This window comes from Chrysemys picta, chromosome 2, assembly GCF_011386835.1.
Source record: "Chrysemys picta bellii isolate R12L10 chromosome 2, ASM1138683v2, whole genome shotgun sequence".
NCBI classification, from domain to species: domain Eukaryota; kingdom Metazoa; phylum Chordata; order Testudines; family Emydidae; genus Chrysemys; species Chrysemys picta.
In genome coordinates, this window is record NC_088792.1 from 68664139 (window position 1) to 68688642 (window position 24504).

A 24504-nucleotide genomic window follows, 5' to 3' on the forward strand; every position below is an offset into this window, starting at 1 on the left:
ACAGATTAATATAAACTCTGAGGGGTTGGGACTAAGTAGGCAAAGTGACCAGTAGGTCAGTACTAGAGCCAGGAGTAGAACTCAGGTCTGCTGAATCCCAGCCACTGCCCTACTCCCAGGAACATGCTGCATCTCAAGTCACTGAAATTACTCTAGTGCAAACCTGAATCAAGCTCTTTGTATCCACATTCATGAAATTTCACAAATGCACTACAGCCACTACCTGTATCTCTTAGGTTCTGGTCTACCCATTTATTAGTTCCTTCAGTACCCACAGAGTTTATGCTCTAGAGTTATTTACCATTACCACTGGTCACGATGTAGTTACTGTGCAACTTCTAATAAGAATTATATACTTACAGCACAGTTATCACATAATACTCAAGTGCATTTCCTGCCAACTCCCGTTTGTGACTTATTTTCATGAATGCTGAGAATGGATGATCATTTGAATGAAAACAAAGATAACAGAACTCAAGCAGCAACTACAGTTCATCCCAAGATAAAATGTCTTGCATTGTGTTTACATTATAGGCCAAATTCTCAAAACTAAACACAACAGCTTCTACCCTTATTCTCTCCACTGGAGTGGTACTGGATATTAAAAAGTATATACAAAATATGTGCATAGGACCCAAACAGGTAACTGTTCATACAAACACCAGTTAGATAACTTGCATACGTATCTTGAATACAGGTTTTTGTAAATTTAACACTACAAAGAGCCTCAAAAATCCCAAGTATAGTAATTTAGAGTTAAGGCTGAAATCTGTCCCAATTGTGGCAACACATCCCAAACTAATCAACTCATGTTTTTAATGTGCAATAGCCATTTCACCAAAAATTTCACACAAGTTATGACATGTAACTGATAATTTACACATGAGATTCTATAGTAAAAAATATTGTGAAATATGCATAAGTCTAACCACCATTGAAAGCGCGTGTTACTTAGGGATGGTCTGGGTATACTTAGTCCTGCCTCAGTATAAGGGGAAGGGAACTAGACGACTTCTTGAGGTCCCTTCCAGCCTGCATTTGTATGATTCTGCTCCAGATCTCAGGCTTGAGTTTTGTCTGCAATACTGCAACGGTGGAGGATGGGAGAGTGTCTGTGCATGCACACTTAAGGATGCAAATTTCACATCAACTTAGTATTGTCTTAGCTTTATGAATTTAATTTAAATGCACAATATTAATTTCTTCTCCTCAAGTTTCCTTTTTCCTGCTAATGTTTTTATAATGTTAGGAGTGTAACATGCAGGGGAAATGATAACATCTGAGAAATTCCGGCCCATTATAGGTTGCCAATCCCTAATTATCTCCATAGAATTCTATATGAACCTCCATTAGGAAAGCAAAATATTCACAACTGGATTGTACCATCTTCATCCCCTTGTCTATACAAGGTTAGGCACAATGAGTCTTTTACCAGGTTGCACTCCTGTGCAGGAGCCAGGCACACTCGTAGTCATTGCACTCCTGTGGGAATCAAACACGAACAGCTCGACACCCCCCCAGAGGCACTGTCCGCACTCCAAACTGCCCAGTAGACCGGGCCTACCATGGGGAAGTGCACATGGCATAGTGCTATGAGGCTGCTCAGATCCAGTTTCCCAGAAGCCTTAATTCTGGTAGCAGCTGCACTTCTCTTTTCACCCAGCCCTTGTACTTGCAGTGTGTCACCCTACACCTTAACTTGTATCTTGACAGTCTCTTTATTGTAATGAATTAAAAGTGATGCTACAAGAAAGGGCAAAAGAGAATAAAGTGCAGTTTACTACCAAAACTAATTTAACTTTTATGTCACATGCAGTAGGAATAAAAATAGACAGTGACACAGAATATACATTTTACATCCCTGGAGTCAGTTACTTAACTATTCTTTCCAGAAACTTAGCAAAGCAAGTGTACTGCAGCTGTGGATATATAGTGTACTTAATGACTACCATAACCCTGCAGTCACAGGATTTGGTTCTCCTTTTGCGGCTCAGATGCTTCGTTTATATTACAGCCCATCTTCCCCAGTTCTGTAATACTTAGATACAAAATAATAGCCCTATAAAATCATGGCCCTAATTAGTAAAAAGGGAAATGGCACCCCCAATGTAACTTCATTGGTTTCAAATGAATTACCCTGAAGCTAAATTGGTTTCCTTCTTGGAAGGTGAGAAGTGGAATAATGTGCACTTTATTAACTTAACTATAAAGTCTCACTATTTTGTTATGTACCTGCACAGTGATACTTTCCAGATGCCAGACAGTATCCTGAATATAAACAGAGTTTACTTTTTGGCATAAAGAAGGTCCTCAAAATTCTAAACCACTTTCTCCCCCAGCTGTTGATATACTGAGATCCTGCAAAGCCACAACACATCCATATCTCTAATCCAGATTTACCACATGCTCTCCTGTAAACTAGGGCTATTGCAGACTACAAAGTAAACACAGGAATGAAACAGGCTTTTTAATAATTGGAGAAGGTCCAAGGAGATAGTGTTCAGATCCAGATGCTGATCTTGTCAGTTTCAAAGCTGAACCAGGGCTAGGATTTGAGGTTGAAGTTCAGATATGACAGTACTGATATCTTACTACCTAGTCTGATGAGATTTTGGCCCCAAGCAGAATGTCTAACAGGGTTACCTACCTTTGATAGATCACCATTTCAGGAAGTGGCAGAAATCTTGTAACATTAACTGGCCATGCGTGAACTGGATCCAGAACTGGAGCCCTCTCTCATTTTGATGCAGAGTCACCGAGTAGAAGCTGATGTCCCCAAAATTTAGGAATGGGCTCACATTTGAGATTCTCATTCAAGACTTTTTAAAACTGTGGCATTAAGATTCATTGATGCTTGCTATAATTGGCAAAACTACTGCTAGCAGCTGGAGACAGTGGCACTGGAACATTTTTAATAGTGGGGGTGCTGAAAGCCAATCCCCTGACCCCTGTCCACCTCCCCCCGGCCCCTGAGCTGGGGTCAGGAGCAGGGCAGTGTCTCCAGGAGGGGAGGGACGTGGACAGGGGTAAGAAGGCAGAGGCTGGGGCTGGCAGCTGGGACCCTCGGGTGCTGGGCCGGGACCCCATGTGGGAGGGCCAGAAGTGTAGCCCCAGGAGCAGAGCCCTGCATAGAGTGACCATATGTCCCAATTTTATTGGGACAGTCCTGATTTTTGGGTCTTTCTTATATAGACTCCTATTACCCCCCCACCCGCTGTCCCGATTTTTCACATTTGCTGTCTGGTCACCCTAGCCCTGCATAAACCCTGGGGGTGCTGCAGCACCCCCTGCACTGTTAGTTCCAACGCCTATGGCTGGAGAGTAGCCAGTTAACTAATACTTATTAATGTATGTGAGTACCACAATGTACCTCTGTAGCCCATTGGTGTTCAAAACACAGTGATTATCATTCTCCAAGGTGCACCTTTAGAAATACAGTATTCTTTTGCTAACAATTTATCCACTTGGTATTTTTCAACCCTGTGTGCCAGTGCCAGCAGTAGGACTTTTCAGTAGGACTTGGTAGAATGATCAAAAAATGGCTTTACCCATTCTCCTGTTAACAAAGCTTGTCTTCGGAACCCTTTCCTCCACCCTTCCTCACCGCATTCAGCAACTAGAAAGTTTACTTCATCTTCTCTGAACATTGTCAGAAACACATGGCTGAAAGGCTTCTGGGACTAATGCTCTACTAGTGGGTTAACCTCCTACCTTCACAAGCAAGCATCCTACCATAGGCTTCCCATGCTGAAGGGACTTTAAATTAATTATAATCCATGTTACTTCCTACTCATGCTCCTTCTATACAGAGCACCAAGAGGTAATGCCAGGAGTGGGCTGGTCATTGAAAGGTATCTGGATCATATTGCATATATTTATAATGAACACTTTACACACTGCCCTTGATTAAATATGGGAAGAGGAGCTCATCTTATTACAATCAGAGTGTTAAGAGAACGGAGTAGAACCCTAGTCAGAAGTCTCATTCTCACATAGTCAATGCCACATACTATTACATGGCCTGTTGCTTGACAGACAAGATCCCTGCCTCAAAGAATTTAGAATCCAAAGGGCACTTATAGAAATGTTTTTTAAAAGCTTAGTTACAGGTATTAGTGATCTAGTTTGCAACGGGAGCAGACAAGAGACTGAACTGATCACTTCTCTTTTAGTTTCTTTAAGCTTAGCCCTTGGTGTCTGGCAGTCAGTAATGATCCCTATCTACAACTGCTCCTGCTTGATTACAGTGCCAAGAAGTCACAAGTTTTAGAAATATGAACTATTGTTTTGGCAATAACAATTACACCATAAATTAGTTTCTGAAATCCCCATTACTGCCCAAGACTTTCAGTTAAGGATAGGATGCGGGAAAGGAAATGGTGTAAACACTCCTTTAAACTATAAAATACGTAAAGGCCAAAGACTGAAGCGACCTCATTATAACCTTCTTTGCGGCATATGCCTACATAGTTAGACTACACCCTTCCCATTGTAAAATCCCTGGGTGGCCCTGGAAGCATCCCAAGCTTCAACTTTTTTTGTATTACAGGATTGTTTTGTTTAGTTAGACATTTTGACTTAAATCAATGCCCACAGTACCCCAGAAAAGTATTTACTCTAGAGAAAAGCAGGGGCCATTTCCACCACTCTCCTTTTGATAGACTGTGTTTGGAAAGAAGAAGAACAGGAGTACTTGTGGCACCTTAGAGACTAACAAGTTAGTCTCTAAGGTGCCACAAGTACTCCTGTTCTTTTTGCGGATACAGACTAACACGGCTGTTACTCTGAAACTTGTGTTTGGAAAGGACAGCTGTAGTTTGCTTACGGACCCCAGGTGGTAGAGATTGTTATAGGGACATGCTGAATCAATACATAGCCCAGTCATTGGGCTCCTCAGCCACAACAGCGCCTTCTTTTTAGTTATGCTGGTATGTAGATGTCTGGTAAAAAGAAGGTTGGGGCCTCGGGTCCCTGCCAGACTCGATGCAACCATGATCCTACATCCCAGTTTATGACAAGATAAACCAGGGGTCAACCTACCTCCATGAAGTTACATACAATAAAAGATATATTCTGCTAAAGAACAAGTGTAATGACAGGAAGAAATTAAAATCAAAATCCTTTAGACTTTTTGGCACATGTTGGAGTAAAGACAGCAAGCTTCTCCTTTGGTAATTAATACAATGATTTTTACCACTGACTAATACACTTGGACCAGTAACTTACCTGTAGAGTCTAACTCACTGGTGCCAATTAAATATCTTTGAGTCTTTCAAGATAGGATATTCCAGAGATTAAGTTCATTGATGTGAAGATCAGAGAAAAACTGCCAGATAAAAACCAATGTCGCGAGTGTCTGAAGCCTCCTTCTTTGTTGCCATAATTCTAAACATCCCCAAAAGATAAATTGTGAATAACGAACATCAGCACAATTTGGTGGATACAAACTGCTATCTCCAGTGGGCTTTATAAGAAATCCCTCTTCACAGCTGTTAGCTAGTTGCCCTCGTTTTGTGCAATGTCAGGCGGCAGGAAAAAAAAAAAAAAAAACCAACAACAACACATCAGCACTTAATCCAGCCTTTATGAGCAATGTCATGTTAGACTGTGGTTTGGAATATGATTTTCAGACTAAACTCTATGAGACACCCATTGAAGTTAATGGGATAAAGCAAGTGATTTCCACTGGGGTTGCGTGGGTGTAACTAGCAGCAGAATTTGACTCAATTTGTCAAGATTCTGAAGCATATTTATTAATACAAATCCAGTTCAAATGTTTGCCTAGGTCTGATTTTGCAGTCATCATTTGCCTTCCTAGTGCTGTGATGCTTCCAATTGCTCCAAATTCCTCTTTGTTATGGTCTGTCATGACCTTACGGACATGCAACCACTTTCCTAGTTTCTCAGTTCTCCATTGCTAGCAAACATTTTCATTTTTGTTTATTTATGCTGTTAGAACTTCTTTTCAGCAAAGTTTAGGGGAGCTCCCATGTTGTCAACATTCTCAGTAAGAACTTTGATAGAACTCTCCTAGTGAAGTTTTGTTTATGAATGTTCATGGAAAAGCAAAACTTCAAGTCTTTAAACAAACTTGTTTAATCAGTAAATTACATCAATTTAAACCCTAATCTTACAAACCCTGGCACATGTGAGTAATTTTACATCTGTGAGTACTCATTGATTTTTCCGGAACTGTTCATGCACATGAAGCTACTCATACAAGTTTGCAGAATCTGGGTCTTGGTGACTAACTGAAGTCATTTTGGGAGGTAGCAATTTATAAAGGATAGGCTATCCAGTCATGGAACATGAATAATACCATGTGACCAGTCAGACAGCTTGAACAAGTATGCAATACTCAGAGCTAAGTCTGCAACTAACTATTGGGTAAAAGTGTTTCCACATAAAAATTTCAAACAATTTCAAAAAAGCAAACAAATTCATAAAAAAGCAGTGTCTTCTCACAAAGGCTAGTTTTCCAGGAAACATGGTTTTAAATTGAATCTTGTTACTGAGCAACTGTGACACATCCCAAAATATAAATGCCATTTCTCTCCCAAAAAAGTAAACAAACTTCAAATTTAAAATGCATTTTAATAAATTAAGAGGTTTCAGAGTAGCAGCCGTGTTAGTCTCTATCCGCAAAAAGAACAGGAGTACTTGTGGCACCTTAGAGACTAACAAAAATAAATTTGTTAGTCTTTAAGGTGCCACAAGTACTCCTGTTCTTTTTAATAAATTAAGACTTATACTAACTCATAAAATCAGACAGTTTTATGCAGTTGTATAGAAATCTGTCCCGTAGTCCTTTAAAGACAAAAATAGGATAGCAGCATGGAAAACTAATGTATAGAAATTATGAGTTTTTCACCAACCCAGTTTTCAGTGCTATGCTTTTGTCATCTTCCGTGCTGATTAACTCCCTGTATAAACTCATTGAGCCAAATGCGGCCAAGGGTTTCTGTTATTCTCTTTCAACCTAAATTCTTCTCTTAAATATGCAGGCCATGCACAACTCCCATTGTTGTCAGTAAGGATTGCATGCCTATATCTTTAGGCAGAAGTTGGCCCTTTATGTTTGAGGATATTAATGTGTGTTTTAGATTGGCCCCAAATTATTTCCATACTGAGCTTTTGGAGAAGCCTAGCAGTTAAGTCATTTCTGCTCTGTGTGGACATTGAAGATTTCCAGGCACTTTTCAGAAGGCTGGAGGTTTTGCCCCGGTGTTCTTGACCAAGCTTGACCCCACAGCCTCAGGAATCACAGCATCCTCTTGGTGGCTCAGCCCTCCAGCTGTGTCACTGTGTTCCCACCCTTCCGGGGGAGTTGAACACCTCAAAATTGTAGTAGTTTTCTCGCTCACTGCCTCAGTACCACTCACCAAGTGGCTGGTCAGTAATCCAGGCCTGCCCTTAGCACAGCAGTCTGGTCCTTCTCTCTCTGGCCTCATGGCTCTATCCCTGGGCTTCTTCCTACCACTGGTTCCCATTTTCTTCCCGAGCCTACTAGTTCCTAAAGCTTCCTCCCTCTTCCCAGGGAGGTACTGCAGTCTCAATTCACTCCTCCCTGTCTCCTGAGAGTATCTGACTTTTCCCAGCAGTCCCTTCTCCTGTCAACTCCCGGGCTTTATAGGCCCCACCTACTCCTGCCCAACTGAGTCTCCTTAATCAGCTGCCTAATGAGTTAATTGGCCCATCTGGCCTGTACAGAACTTTTCAGTGCGAGTGTGGGATAGTCACCCCATCACAAGGACAAATAATGATAACCAGGAGCAATTGTTATTTTTCCATGTACCTATTACCAAATGTTCAGTTAAATAATGTAGTTTTTGGCTGGACAACATTAGGGGAAATCACAATTCACAGTAATACACGGGGTCAAACCACAAGCCTGTCATATCATTCTTGGGACCAGACACTCTCATTTTCACTGTATCTCCTTCATAACAAAGACTGTAGCACTGAAAAATAGTATGCAATTTATGCTTATTACAGAACTCAGTTCTGTATACATATACTGGTTCTGCCACCGCAAAAGTCCAATTTATGCCATCTTTGGTCCTGTTTATGCCCACCTGCTACCCAATTGCACCTCATTAAGCTGCACACCTGCAGCAACTTTAAACTCACACCGTATAGCTTTTAACCCTCCCCCCCACTCCCCCATAACACATCAATTGTTTGCTTGTCACGCTCTCATTGACAACTGTTTTGTCATCAGGAGTTTTTCTAATATTATCCTTACTGCCAAAATTCTCTGATAAACCTCAAAAGTCTGATACCTCAGCAGGTTCCTGGTTATCAAATACTGAATATACTGAACACAGACAAGGAGACAGTCAATGATAATCCCAGTTCAGGTGGCAGGAATACATAGCCAAGTGGTTTGCTCCAGAGCTTGAGGACAGATTATGCTTTTGCTGTACTATTGCATATAGTACGTGTTATTTTTGTGTATCAGAATGATGGGAAATATCAATTGAAAGAATTTTCTATTTTTCTTAAACACCATATTCCAAACAGTATTTGATTATTCATGTGATCCATACCAGTGTAACACAGGGCTAGATCCACCATGGATCTTTTAGGCTTCCTGTCACCCAGTGGAATCGAGAGTCCCGACTTAAGAGCCAAGGCTCCCTATACAATGCAGGAGAAAGGTTAGTGGTGTGGTCCGCAAATGTATTAGGCATCTAAGTCCCATTTTTAGGCACCCCGGTGAGCCACAAAACTTCCACTCTGCTGCTGCCTGTAGATGCTTAGATTCACTTTCACGTAAAATTTTGCAGTAAACATTTTCTAGATGCCTATGTTTTGGCTTCTGAGCATGTGCACTGCTGCCCCACTGTAGGTGCCTGAGCGCCTATGTGATTCACAAACTGGGGAAGATAGACATTTGGCCACTTAAATTGTGTGCGGGGGCCTGATCCAGTAAATTCAGAGGCTGCCTACCAGATTGGGCCCCTGATGTGTGTTCACACAAAACAGTGAGAAGGGAGGAGCACTTCCCTTAAAACCTTTAGCCTAGTGAATGGGGTATCACCCAGATAGTGAGAGAGCCCCAGTTCAAGCCCCCCCTTCTTCTGAGAGGGAGAAGGGATTTGAATAGGACTCTGCTACCTTTCAGATGAGTGCCCTAACCACTAGGCTATAAAGTCTTTCTCACTCTTTCACCAGCCTAATATTTAATAATTCAAGTATTTAATTACAGTGGAACTACGAGAGAGATTGTGGGTGCTCCACATCAGAATATTCCCCTGCATAGGAGTTAGGACACTCACCTGAGAGGTGACAGAGTCCTGTTCACATTCCTTCTCCCCTCAGGGAGAGGGACCTGAACCAGGGGTCTCCTATTGCCTAAGTGAGTACCCTCTCCTCAAGGCTAAAAGTTATAAAGGACAGGGCCGGCTCTGGCTTTTTGGCCGCCCCAAGCAAAAAAAAAAAAAAAAAAACGGGGCGGCCAGAACGGCAAAGCAAAAAAAAATGGCCGGAGCGCAGGTGCAGGGAGACCGGCTGGGGGAGTGGGAGGGGGAAGGAGCGGGCGGGAGAGAGAGAGAAAGGGGTGGCCAGGGCTACAGCAGGGGCGCTGCCACGCGGCCCCTCCCGCTGCGCCGCCTCCTGCCGCGAGGGCTCCGCTCCAGTCGGCGGGGAGGGAAGGAAGAGGACTGCCCTGCAAGGCGCTCTGGTTCTCCGCGCCGCCGCCCCCTACAGGGTGGCCGGAGCGGAACAACAACAACAACAACAAAAAGCGGCTGTGCCGCCCTAGGATTGGGCAGAATGCCACCTCAAACAATCTGCCGCCCAAGCACCAGCCTGCTCAGCTGGTGCCTGGAGCCGGCCCTGATAATGGAGCAGCTGCTCCTCTTCCCTGTCTCCCAGCTGTTTTGTTTCAGGCCCCTCATGAACATAGGTGGCCTATCTTCCCCTGGTTTGTGGATTGCAAGCAGAGATAGGTACATCCTTGCAACCTGGATTTAGGGTGGGGCTTAGTACATACCCTTCTCTTTGGCATCTTCCATTGGCTAGCTTAGGTGGCTCTATGCCTAGCATGCTGGCTTTATGGATTGCATTGTAAGGCGCCTATCTCTCCCCATTCATTGTATAAGAGTCTAGGCCACGAATTGAGGCTTTGTGGATAGTAGTGTTGTTTTTGTGCCTTTCTAGATGTTCAAAAGTTGGGCGCCACAATCCTCAGCATTGCAACGCCTAAGTCTCTATGTGAATCTGGGCTCAAGTGCCTAAGAATGGGATCTACATAAATCAGGATGATGAGTGGGGAGCTGCCTAAGCTAGCCAATAGGAAATGGCAAAGAGGGGTGTGACCGAAGGCCCATCTTTCTCAGGGAGTTAGGCACCTCTGTCTTGGCTGGAGTGAGGTGTCTGTAACAGATATGGCAATTTCCTGCAATATCCTTGAAAAACCTTATTCTGTTAAGTTTAAGTATCTTTGGGGTCCATTGTACTGAATGCAAAGTTTATGTATTATTGTGGGTTGGGATTATATGTAAGTTCTCTAGTGGGAAATGTGATGTAAAGCTTGGATGATCAATGGACAATATTGAACAATGTGCCAGACACAGACTTTTGGGACAATATATGTTAAGTGTTTTTCCTGAGAAATATCTAGGGGGAGATGAATGCAAATTCTCCACCTCAGGTTATACAAACCAGCAGCCTTTTGAAACTATGCCCTGAAGAGTGGGCCTTTGTCTGCTGATCACCTGTTACATGAGGCCAAGATCAAAGGCCCAAGCTGTATGAAGGAAAGACTGAACTCTTAATGGTTATTCTGGTTCCGAATCTGAGACAGTCATGAACCTGTAAGCAAGGGTAAAACCCAGAAAAAATGATGACATGGACTAACACAGTAACTTTGAGGAGTACCCTTTGGGGTACTTTCTTGAGAGAGTGCTTGTGTGTATGTGATGGGATTCCCCCCGTCACCTTCTACAGAAGGAAAAAGCCCAATTAGAGACATGTTCCATACTTGTGGGTGATTGGATAAAGATAAAGGACAAGCCAGTGCAGTGCAGAGGGAGCAGTCAAAAGGGGTATTAGAGGTGCAGATAAGTGCAACACCATGTCCTGACTCAAGGAGGCACTACCATGGTGAGTAGGAACAGTCACAGGGTGCTCTAGTGGAGTGTACATAACTATTTAAAAGGGTATAGTAGTTCTTCTGAGTATCTTCCGCTGGTATCTGGGGCTGGGGTACAGCGCATCTGGCAGCGGCCACCTAGGTGCTACACTCTGCCCACCTCCCACTAGGCACTAATGGCTTTCATGTCCACAATATGGCTTGCACAATGCAGTTGAGAGTTCAGCTCTAGGAATTAGTTTGTCCAGGACTATTGCACTGTTTTCAGACCTCATTTTACATTGCCCATATGATTTATTAGCAGAAACCGTGTTAAAAGAATGACCCTGTCAAAGAAAGCTATTAGGTTGGTTTGACACGATTTATTCTTGACAAATCCATGCTGACTGTTACTTACCGCCTTATTATCTTCTAGATGTTCCCAAATTGATTGCTTAATTTTTTGCTCCATTATCTTTCCTGGTACTAAAGTTGAGCTGACTGTAATTCCTTTGGTTGTCCTTATTTCCCTTTTTATACATGGGCATTATATTTGCCCTTTTCCAGTCCTCTGGAATCTCTTCCATCTTCCATGACTTTTCAAAGATAATTGATAATGGCAAGTTACCCTCCTCAGTCAGCTTCTTGAGTATTCGAGGATGTATTTCATAAGACCCTGGCGACTTGAAGACATCTAACTTATCTAAGTGATTTTTAACTTGTTCTTTCCCTATTTTAGCCTCTGATCTTACCTCATTTTCATTGGCATTCACTCTGTTAGACATCCAATCACTACTAACCTTTTTGCTGAAAACTGAAACAAAAAAGTCATTTAATACTTCTGCCATTTCCACATTTTCTGTTATTGTTTCTCCCCCCCGCCCCCATTGAGTAATGGGCCTACCCTGTCCTTGGTCTTCCTCTTGCTTCTAATGTATTTATAGAATGTTTTCTTGGTACCCTTTATGTCTCTAGCTAGTTTAATCTTGTTTTATGCCTTGGCCTTTCTAATTTTGTCCCTACATACTTGTGTTATTTGTTTATATTCATCCTTTGAAATTTGACCTAGTTTCTACTTTTTGTAGGACTCTTTTTTTAGTTTCTGATAATTGAAGATCTCCTAGTTAAGCCAGGGTGGTCTCTTGCTATAATTCCTATCTTTCCTCTCAAGTCCCTTCCAGGCCTACGTTTCTATCATTCTATGAAAATGAAATTCCCGTAATATTTAATTCAAACTCTCCCCTCACCATGAATACTACAAACATCCCTTTAATCATATCTTCAGTCCTGAAATCTATGCCAGTAATCAGTGGATTTGAACACTGAGCTTTGATAACCTGAGACTCCAAGGTCCAAACAATTTTGTTCTAATTTATTATTAACATGCCACTAGAAAATGCCTTTGAAGTAGCAATATTCCATATGATGCCAAGTACACAAAAAATCTGCTACTGCAGCAAATAAATTAATATTGATTATCCTACCCTGAGAAGAATGAGGAAAATAATTAAATTATAAAACTGCCAAGAATCCTTGCATAACATGTAATTACTTCCATGTTTTATATACTTATTTTCTTCACATGCATGCAAATAAGGCTGATGTTAGGATACAGAAAAGAATTGCACTATGTGGTGTATGTAGCTATGCAAATTGAGGGAGGTGTTAAGTTATATGCAGGGCTTTAAATGTAAGGCATCTTCCTAATTATCTGCTCCTGGCGCAGGGGTATAAATCAAGTTGAAGTAGCAACCTATGCACATACAGTCTCTCTCCCATGTAGACTTGTGTTCATTCTTTCCTTTTAGTGATTTTCCTGAATATGAAATAAAAACTATGCAGGTTGAAAGGATATGTTGGCTCTTTGTGTGTGGATAACATAACATGCCACTTAATATTTAACGTGTAACTGAAAGGGAATGTTTGGGACTAAAATACATTCCCAAAATGAGAGAGATGGGGAGAATAAGCATGAGTGACTGTAACATGGTGACTGAAAGGTTTATTGCTCTGGATAAATCCACTATATTTCAAATGAATAATAAATCCTACATTTGATATGTTCTACCTCTTAAAGACTAGCAAGCAGATTGCTCAGCAATGGGTGACAGTGAATGCCTTCTCTCTTTGCCATCAGGCAGAGATAGCTGAAGGGGCTAGGTGCTGATGGCTATCCGGACACTAGAGGCCCTAAGAATCAGAGTAGATTAATGATCAATTCAAATTTACATGGGAAGCTGCAAGAGCACAGGAAGCACATAAAACTTTGTTTTCACACTAGAAGAATAAATCCTGGACAGAAAACATCATTAAGCTGTATTAACTCTGTAAATATGTACCATCACTTAAAGAAAGTAAACCTTTATGAAATGTTGCAATTTTATGAACAGCAAATTGTTAAAAGCCTGGAAATTCTAAAACTCTGAAAAACCCAAATGTTTGAAAGTGCAGAATTGAGGAAGCCCCCCAAAATAAGCGTAACTCTGCCCCTACTAATGCACAAACATAAAACAAAACTTATACCCACACAGCAGCATGGGGTTGAGTATGGCTCATATAATCAGTACTGAATAGTGAATACCATACTGTCCAGTATTTCAGGTACTAATATACACATCACTAACCTATACAGGTACCAGCTACACAAGAAAAGACTATTCTCTATTTCCCCTTCCCACTTTGAGGAAGCAATGCAAACATCTCATCTTTTACATTCATATAAACACTTGAAAGACTTGTCCAGTGCTCCGCCTGCGTTACTAATATAATTTGGTCACACCAGACTTGTGAAATTTTACAGCCATTTGAAACTTGTAGGATCCCAGTACCTGCAGACATTGTAAAAACGTGAATGCCCTTGCCAGTCAACTAGGAACAACCTATTATTTTATTGTTAGTTGTTTGTTTGTTAAGAACACAATGAAATTTGTTTCAGCTGTCCACAGCAACTGGCTGCAAGCTTCTTAAAGCCCCAAGATTAACTGTGTGGTTCTTTCTAAAATGTTTAAATGTAATATTTCCCATCCCAACCATTCCAAAAGTCATGAAACTCGCTTAAAAATCATGATTTCTTTAAATTATAAATCTGGAAATTTGTTTATTTGCCTTCTGTTTTTTTAACTTTAAGGATACACTTGGGTCATTTTTTTTGCAATTTTTTCTCTGCATTCGCAAGGCTAGAAACTTACCTTTTTAAATAAATGAAAGCTGAGATTCTCATGTATTTACGTGGTTCCAGGAGTCAGGGCTTCAGCACCAAATATTATAACATTATAAATGAATTTGAGAAGTTTAAAGGAAAGCTCTGCTTTTTTCATCTCAGCTTGTAGCAACATAATCATTATTTAACATTTATATGGTGATAGTGCCTAAAGGCCACAACCTATTGTGCTAGGCACTGGGACAACCTATTGTGCTAGGCACTGGGACAACCTATTGTGGTAGGCTGGGACAATCTCTGCCCCAAAGAACTTACAATCTAAAATAATAGATTTTCTTTTTTTAATGGCATGGATTTTCTTTTTTTAAACTAACATCAAAAGAAAGTTCTTCTTTTTCTTCTGGCAGCTGCCATCTTGCAGATCATAGCAAGTATTTTATCTTATTAATCCCTCCATACTCTTCTGGGAACACAACTTTCAGAAAGTGACATACCTCATATTGCACAGCTCCTGGGTTCTTCCTCTCCCAGACCTGAAACATCTCTCCTGTTGTTTGAACATGATTTTTAGCTGATCTCATCTTTAGATTCTGTATGGTCTGTATGTCAAGGCGGAGCCTCTGTCTCACATTGGCAGGGTACACAGAGAAGGTATACATTAAATTTTCCATCTGGACAGGACGGGGGGATTGGGAAGACTGGATTTTCTGCCTCCAAGTGGAATAGCAGATGAGAGAATAGTGCTATCTCTTGACTGTATATGGAAAATAAGATGAGATAGGAGTAGTTTCTTTACCAAAGTAAAAATTGACACATGGAATGACATGGCAGTGGTTGTATAGAGAAGGCAGGAAGCACAATGCTCATATTTCTGACCCATACTTGAGAGGTGACCTAGGAAATGGTCTGTGGATGGTAGACAGTTTATGGGGGCTTGTTGCTTATATTAGAAATGTACACTACAGTGTGGTGGTATGTAAGAAAGTTCTGAGATTAGAGACTGATGCTAGGCAAGGAATTAAGGTTTTTTGGACTGTGCAATATGGTATTTTACCCATGTACATTTTATTTACTAGAATGTGTGAACTGTATGAGCATTTTGAAATATCTATGTACAAATAACTTCCTCAATTGTTCAGTTCCAGGGTTCTAAATGGCTAGGTTTACTTACCTGTTAGAATCCGTGTTTCCACTTTAATTTTAACTGGTAACCTTTAATTTAAAAGTAGAAAAGATATTTGTGTGTTTGCAAACTGGACTACTTTATCTACCACTGAAATGCAGCTATCCCTAGAGAGACAGATGAGCAGCAGCTGTTCAGCACTACACAACATTTCAGTAAAGAACAGAGTCATGTTATAACTCCAATTTCCATCACCAGCACAGAATTATCTTGACCAGAGATATTACAGCAGCATGTTATAACAGTTTACCTGCTAAAAAATATATTACAAATAAAATAAATGCATTTTGTTAGATCAAATGGGAAAAAAATCAACAATACTTCACCTACTCCCCTCTTCATTAATCCTTGCTTCTCCCTTCCTATGAAATTGAACAGTCTGCAAGTTGCTGGTGCCAGCTTTTTGCAAATTGCCTAGGACAGGTCTCTTCATTTACAGTTCATTTTGCTTTTCGGTAGCTGACATGCATTGTTATTTCAATGAAGGCTTTTTAACTCAGATTTTTTTCATGCAAATTGGTAATGCTTCCCAGCTGAATTGAAGACATCACAATGTTTTCTTTGAAATCCAGTAAAAAGAGCCATATTTTCTCATTAGACAATCTCTGAACTAACGGTGGCTAGGGTTGTTACTGGTTCTGTGGGTAAAAGTGGAAAAGGTGCACACAATGGTGATGCATCCAAAACATTGGCTACATACCAATTCTCACCAAGATATGCTTTGGGCTATAGCACAGCTTTTAAAGCACAACTGAGATAGGGAAGGAGCCAAGATACCGCATACTAGTGTGTAACGGTGCTATGGGAGTGCATTCTGAAGTGGCAGATAGTATACAAAGAACCAGCCTCCAGCCACTAGAGGATGCTACATCATATCTTCTTGTTTAATGGGACATCACTCATTTTAGTCCCGCAGCTATCTACATTCCATACTAATTTGGTGTCCCCTCATTTTTATTGTTGAAAATTATTTACATCAGAAACAAAGACTCATGAAACTGTTGTAACTTATAACAAAGGGGTTATTTAGACGAAAGGAATAATCCAGTAGCATTTTAAATGTCCTGCAGGAATACTTTTTTGTGTCCCTCATTTAGGACCAGTCAGTATTGCAAACCCCAAGTGTTAACACATCATTAGTCAGGCCCCAAAAATCATAAGATTGGCTTAAAAGTCATGAGACTGTTAAAATAATATATTTTGGATTCTTTTTATTTGCTGTCTGGTTCCTGAACCTTTAAGGTATGTTTTCAGGCTTTTTTCTAAAACTATAAGGGCTAGAAATATACATTTTAAAAAATTGAAGCAGAGATTCTCATATAATCACTTGCCTCCAGGAGCTGAGGCTTTAAGAACATTACCAAATATCACACACTGATTATAAAATTATGATTTTGTCCCATATTTGGGCCTTGCCAGGTAGAAAGGCACACAATTCCACGGGATGTGCAGTTGATAGTCTCAGCCCATTTCCTATTCTCATCTCACAAAAACAAATGCCCTAGTCAGCACCAACTAGCACCCTTGTTAGTAGTATCAGCAAAGAGGCCACAGAGACTCAGCTACCCTTTCAGCCCCATAGGTGGTCCTTCCAGAGCAGGGTTGCAGCACATTAGTACCCACTGGTGGAAAAGCTTGCACTATTGCTGCCCATGCAATATCTGATTTATGGACTCCAGTCTCCAGGTTTGATAATTCAGTACATTTTGCCAGCACTAAAATGACTAAAGACAAAAATATTTATTACAAATAAAAATACCTATATATTCCAGAGTCAAGATGTTATTATGCAAACACATTTAGCATTCAATATATCATGTACATTCAACCCTTTGTTCAATTCATTTTATTATACAGGATATTCCCCGCTTAATAAGGATATTCTAAACTAGAATCATGTGTGCTTCTTGATTTGTTTTCCAAAACAGCATTTGCCTCCTTCTAGTGCACCTCTAACAGTTCCATGCAAAGTTTTGATTTGATAGGACAAGAACAGTGAGGGCATTAGGACCAAGAGAAAGACACACACATTGCTTTGTATTATGTCTGGCAAAGGGTTCCTTGACTGAGTGCTATAGTTATGTGTGAAAGAAAGTCAGGGACTGACTAGTTCTCATCTGTTGATCACAGTTAACTTGAAGCGTCAAAACAGGGGAAGCTGTCAGATCTGCTTGCAAAGATAATATCACTCCAGCCCAGACAGCAATTGGAAACTTTGCAGTGGCAGGAAATATTCTGGAAGGAAACTATAAAAAATGGAATTTATTTTTACTTTTTCTCAGAATTAAAAACGAAAATCAAAACTTCAACCACCTTTTAATGAGCTTTTTGGTCAACTAAATACATTAGTTCATAGACAATCTGGGATTCTGTATAACAAAGGATCTCCTTTATCTAATTGGATCTATGTTATCTCTTATAAGTAGGTATTTTTGATTTTGTCTACAAATATACGGGAAAGCATGAAACAACATCAGTGAAATGTGAGGGGGAGGGGGGAACCGCTCAGCAGACAGCAATGACCAGTTTTTTGCTGCAAAGATACCAGAGAGCTGGGCTGTAAGAAATATCCAAGTGATATTTAGCATGACCTTCTGTATTGTTTTGTCACCAACAGTATGCTCGTGAAGAAGAGGTGCAGATATGGATCACGTAAGCTTCAGTTTCTCTTGTTGTTGCTGATGTTGGGTTTTTTGTTACTGATGGTTACAATCCTGAATCCACCATTCCGGGACCTGAGCAAAGAGGGGACATCCCAGCCATTAAAGTTCAGTCCCAGAGAAGGGTATCAGCTGGACTTTCCGGAAACCCAAGAAATGTTGGAGACTCAGGAGGAGAGCCAGCAGTACTACCCCATGGTGGGGTTATCCCCTTTCATTTCCCTCCGGGAGGACGAGCTGCTAGTGGCCATTGTGTCACCCACAGCCAGGAGAAACCACAGCAAGGCTAGAAAAGGATACCGAATGGTGAAGCAGCAGAGCAAAAGGCAGGAAGAAAAGACTGATGTCAAGCCAAGGGGAAACCAAGAGTCCCAGCTCATGTCCTTTCCCCTGCAGAATGCAGAAGAGGCTGCTGGGGGTGAGCAATTGGCAATCCTTGGCCTGGAAACTCATGGCTTTAATGAAGCGCTCAGTGAGCGGATTTCTCTGCGCAGGGAGCTGCCTGAGGTGCGGCATCCTTTGTAAGTAAAACATCCTAATTATTTCCTGTGAGAAACCTGACCCCTCCCAATTGTCCCTCTAAAAAACCTTTCCCTTGACCCCTGAGAAACCTGTCCCCTTTCTATCACATCATCTCCCTCAATTGGAGCAACCAGCCCTCCTCCCCAAAAGGAAATGTATCTGTTCCCCCAAATCCATGTCCCTTTCCCAAACTCCATGCTACAAGCTGGGACCCTAAAACATGGATCAGAAATTGGAGCTTAAACTAGCAAGACTCATCCTAGTTAGACAAAGCACACTCCTCTTCCATCTCCTTAAATAACTTAGAGTACAACAGCTTTCATTCCATTATATCATCCCCTGGGGATATTGAGAGCACAGCAAATGCTATAACAGGAGGAGCCATGAGAGACACTTGTCCCATTTTCTACCTTTCTTAAATACTATAATTGTTTTCTTAAAACAATACTCTCAGACTCAAGTCGAAAACACCAAGTGACTTGGGGGGGGGGGGGGGGCTTGAGAATTGTGTGTCCGGTAAAAGAACTATAGGGAGTTATAGAAACTAGTGGGGGGTGAGGGGATGGAAAGAAGAATGACTGCAATGTACCAGAGAGACAAGGTGGGTGAGATAATATCTTGTATTGGACTAATGTACCAGTCACTCTGGGTGTTCCAGTCCCAGCAGAGGGGGACGAACAAGTGTACAATGAATTAGTGTACAAGGCTACGTTATTGTAAAACTCTTTTGCGCCTTGTTTATGTACCACTCCTGCCCTTTCACTTTCACTGGCAGAGGCAATCATCCTACTTCACCCAGGTAGCCAACAAGTTCTGACTTTTCAACCTGTGAGCGCACTTATTTATTAGCCTGCTCATTTAATGAGGAGTATGGCGGCCTCTGCTGGCACGTATCAGAATGGAAAAATGTTGCAGTTGTCTGCTTTATTTAACAGGTACCAGGGCCAGTCAGTGCTATTTAGCCATCTGTTGGAGTGTGAGAACTACGGGGCTAATTGGTCTGTTGTGAAGGCAAGCCACACAGATGAATTGTGCTAGCCATAAGATGCCAATATAAGGGCCTTATTTATGCTTGTTTAGGTGTCTTTTGTTAAATAATCACATATACTTAAACTTATTTATTTATTGTATTCTATTCAGCTGATGTCGTCCTTTGTTCTCAGAGTGCTTCATATGTAGGCAATGGTCCAGATTCTGTTCTGAGTTTCACTTGTGCAAGACCACTGACTGCTTGGGACTGAAATAAGCAAAACAACTTGGGCCAAATTCAGCACTGAGTTACCCCTGTGTATAGTTATTATGGGCTTGCTTGGGTGTCACCGTGGGCAGAATCTTGGTCTAAAATGACTTAGCTCCCTGACTGCTGAATATTTTGTAGTGCATTTGATGTGAACTTGCCAGGGCATTTGATGCATGTCCAAAGGGGTATAAAAGTGTTGATCTGTTGGGTGTCCATTGCCACTCAGTTAGTAAAGCGATAACATTATTTTCTATTATATTATGTATTCTCAAGTGGATGGTTTTGTGTATTCCCTGCAGGAGCTGATGATACCACTAACATTGGGGAAAGGGCAGAGAATAACAGAAAATCTCTGGGCCTCCTACACTTCGTCTTGTTTGTTTAGATTGTAAACGCTCCTCTTTATGTTGTGGTATTCATATAACCCTCATCCACATAGTATCTGAATACTTTCCAGTCATTAATTAATTCTATCTCACAAAACCCCTGAGAGGTAGGGAAGGACTATTCCCATTTTACACATGGGGGAACTGAGGCACCGGGTAAATTACAGGGCTATGGCCTGCTAAGAAGATCTAGTGAAAAGTTCACTGGTGGTTAGTCTGTGCATCAGTTGGTCTTGATGAGTGAGGTTCTACCTGGTACCTAGCCAAGTAGGTAGTGGAGGACAGAGAAAGCATCAAGCCCCCTTCCTGCATGGATTCCTTAAGGCAGAATAGCAGCTCCAGAACTCACTCCTACTCCCATTATCATCTGGGGGGTGAGACTCCGGAATGTGGTGGGGGAAGGGAGAGAAAGCAGGTAGAGCCATGGGTCTGCCCCCCTCTGATCTGCCTAGCCACGTGAGATGGGTTATGTAGCAAGTCCTAGAGGGATATAGCAGCTTCCATGCTCCCCGGAGCAATGGGGGAGCTCTAAGAGGGATCCTGCCTTTCTGAGGCAGACTGTCTCTGATGCATCCCCTTTGAGTAGTGCAGCGTGCCAAAAAGACATGATCTGGCCCTACGCAAGCAACGGGTTTCACATAACATCTTTTGCAGTGGTCATTTTCTCATGGCTAGAGACAAATGGCGGTCCATGTTTGAAGAGACAAACTTCAAGACTTGGGGGATGTTTTCCATATTTGCTAACAGTGTTTGATATACATTATCTTTAATTTGTTTTTATTTCAGCTGAGTTACATTAGAGGAGAACTAGAGCAATGCAGGGGTGAATCAGGCCCTCTATAATTACCCAACCAAAACCAGCTAGAAGTATTCCAGAGAGTTATTTCTATAACATCCCCCTTTGTTGCAGCCTGTCTGAAGTTAGGTGGTAAACTGTTGTGGTAGGGACCATACCTACTTATTGTGAGGCACTGAACACATACCGGCATGCTGCAAAATAATAATGATGAAACCCCACTTCTATATATTTCATCTACTAATATGTCAGCATTAAGACATATGGAATTTGTCATAGAACATACTCTTAGAAGTGCTGTCCCTTAGAGCTGACAGCAAACCATAGCATTGTCCTTTGCATTAAAACAGTGCACTGGAACAACTAAATTCTTTTTATTTAAAGATTACATAGCTCACACACAACAGAAATCAGTGCCTGCTGTTCACTGCAGCCTGCCACTCATGTGCTGTCCATAAAGTCCTGGACCCGACCATCCAATGTGGAGGGTGGCCCCTTTGACCTCTGCAGCCACACCCCACAACCTTACACATCAAGCATTGCTCCCTACAACTGTCTTTCCTGCTTATCCCTGGTGGATGTGGGTAAGCAGGTGGTATTTTTCAAAACATGTATGAATAGAAGTCCTGGATCTCTGCCAACATGAGCTCCACCCTCTCACTAAAACTTATTAATAGAACAAAATCATACCTCATGTAATCCCATTTACTTTTCTGGCTGGGGAGAGAACATGGCCAGGTGACCACGACTAACACCTGGGAATCCTCCACTAATGGGGCCAATTGTACTTTAATGCTATTCTCGTTTACCAGGATCCTGAAGGTACAAATGCTCAACACCCTTCCATTATCATCCCCCAGGGGTGTATTTGCCACCTTTGAGAACACCTGCTTTCAGCTTGCCCAGGTGCAGTTAGCATCCCCCTGGACAGTGGGGGTGAGTCAAGCCTGTCATCTTTACTTTATGACAAGGCCTTGTCCACAAACCACGGTTCTTCTCTCTTGGGATTAAATGTCAAATATTATGTACCCAGACAAATGCAAACATACAAAATGTCTAAAAGGTTTTAAATTACCTCACAAAACTACAGCTCCCATTGAAGTGCTGCTGGGAATTGAATCTCAATAAGACATTTTTCTGGAGCCGAGCAGGAGTCTCCTTTGGCAGTGCCTTTGCCTTGTCTGAATTCATGTAGTGTTGACCACAATTCAGTATTGTTCACCGGTAAGATTAGACCCCTCTGTCCCTTATCAGTCATGACCTTTACTTGTTTGAAATGATCAGCCGGTCATGGGCCTCTTCTTGATAGTCTGTGCAGCTGCCCCAAAGTATAGAAAAGGAGTTTCATGTGCCAACAGCCCCTCTCATTTAACTGAAGACTAATTATCTGTATTTTTATTCCTTGCCAATCACCATGGCAACTGAATGCCGCATCAGCTAGGCTTCATAGTCTAGAGCAGTCACTTTCAATCCTTTTCCAATCAACACCCCCCAAAATAGTATCAACTTTCTTGCCATGACAACACTACTAGTTGCAAAGCATTATGGGATTGTGGCAAAAATCCACAGTTTGTTATGGCAGTATTTGTTGCTCGTGGTTCAGAGGCTGCATCAGTTTCTTGCTTTCCCTTCCCTGTCTCTGGATACAATTGTTAAATCAGATACTTCTGCTTGGAAACACAAATTTCCCCCTTCAAGACACTGGGTTTATCCCTTTTCTCCTGTCTTAAGTGACAACACAAAGATATTTTAAAAAAAACCTGGGCCAGATTGATCCCATTTCCTTTAATGAAGTTACACCATAGATTAATTTGGCCCAACAATTGGCCTTGAGTAGTTTGCAGAGCAATAGAACTATATAATTTCCATATAATCTTTATGTAATGCTGTGGTGCTTCCACTGAGGATTTCTTTCTATTAGAGATTAAATTAGCTAGACAGATTAAAGGGAGTCTACATGGAAAACTGAATATTTTAGGCCAATTTTTCACACTTAGGTAAAACAAGTGCACATGCAAAATGCATGCAGACACACACTATCTGTAAAATATGTATTTGTGAACCCATGTTGGATAACTATGTTGCTACCAGTTAGTGTGTGTAATCATCCACTTTCTATGAGACAAAATCAGCTTGTGTGTGCAATGGATGCATGAGTACTTTTGTCCATCCACATGTTGCATCCATTCTTGGAAATGTGTCCAATGCCTCATAAGCGTCCATTAAAATGTTTGTGGTCCCTAAATACTCAGTGTTGTGTGAGGATGTAGCCACCTAATTCCCACCAACTGTAATGCTAGATGTGTGACTTCCATGAGTGAAATTCTGGCCTCATTGAAGTCAATGGCAAAACTCCCATTAACTTCAATGGCATCAGGAATATATCCCATGTAACCCCATGTGGGAATGCCACACCAGATCAGAACAGTGAGCCTAGGTCAGAAATCCTGTCTCCGAAACTGGCCAGTACCAAAAACCTGAAAGGAAGGAGCAAGAAATCTTGAAGTAGACAATTATGGAAACCTGCCCACTCAGGGAGTTTCTGCTTAACCCCCATCCATCAATGGATAGCTTATGCACTGAAGCATAGCCCTTTTGGAATTTATACCCTTTTTAGAAAATAATATATATTAAAACTATGTAATGTAACTATAAATGTTTTCATTATACATATAAACATCTGATTTTTCGTTGATCTTTCTTTGATCATACTAAGTTTCAATAATATCCTGTGGCAATGAGTTACACCGGCTTATTATGCATTGTGTAAGTTAGTAGTATCCATTTAAAAGTTGTTGCTTTTCAATTTCTTTGGCTGTTCCTTGTTCTTGCACCAGATTGATCTCCTCTATAGCATTCATTAATTAATTTCTATCTTAGTCCTTATTTGCCGGCTCTTTAAATCATTAAAGTCTTTCCATGCTTCCAATCCTCTTTGTCTGTCTGGACCCTTTCTATTTCAGCTCTGTCTTTTTCAAAGTAGGATGACCAAGCACAATGTTCCAGGTGAGGGCAAACTATTATTTTCTATAATGCCATTATAATATTTTCACTGTTATTCTCTATCCCATTCATTAGACATCCTAACATTTAGTTTGCCTTTTTAACCATCACTTCACCCTGAGCAAAGATTTTGAGCTGTCTGCAATGAAGTGAGGATAGATTGTGACTTTCAGCCTCAGAGAAATGGATGTGTTCATAATAATAAGTAAACAAAAAAAAGTGATGCAACTTTCCATATTGTGCCGCTCTCATTCTATCATATACAGCTGTCTGCAACAGGACTATGACCCCAACCTTCCTACTGCTAGTGTCATCATCTGTTTCCACGATGAAGCCTGGTCTACTCTCTTGAGAACTGTGCACAGTGTTATGGACACAGCCCCAAGGGCCTCTCTGAAGGAAATTATCCTTGTCGATGACCTCAGTCAACAAGGTAGCTCCCTTTTGCTCTCCCTAAATTCTATTTTCAAGCTCTTG

At 41.3% G+C, this 24504-nt stretch overlaps 1 protein-coding gene and 1 long non-coding RNA gene across 6 annotated transcripts in view; one reads left to right on the forward strand and one right to left on the reverse strand.

Moving 5' to 3' along the window:
- The window catches only part of LOC122174839 (uncharacterized), a 139111-nt gene extending 116927 nt beyond the window's left edge, over nt 1-22184 (reverse strand). Inside the window, exon 1 of the long non-coding RNA XR_006177194.2 lies at nt 22100-22184. This is a non-coding gene — a long non-coding RNA (uncharacterized LOC122174839). The remainder of the gene's footprint in view (nt 1-22099) is intronic.
- Nucleotides 17424-24504, forward strand: part of GALNT15 (polypeptide N-acetylgalactosaminyltransferase 15) — a 35878-nt gene continuing 28797 nt past the window's right edge. For 2 of the 5 annotated variants that reach the window (XM_005297030.5, XM_065587050.1), the window contains exons 1-3: nt 17428-17842; nt 18038-18601; nt 24294-24460. In XM_005297030.5, coding sequence (XP_005297087.2) covers nt 18039-18601; nt 24294-24460 — 730 coding nt within the window. In that variant the 5' untranslated portion in view covers nt 17428-17842; nt 18038. The other 3 variants (XR_006177189.2, XM_008170463.4, XM_024107149.3) reach the window with 3 other exon arrangements.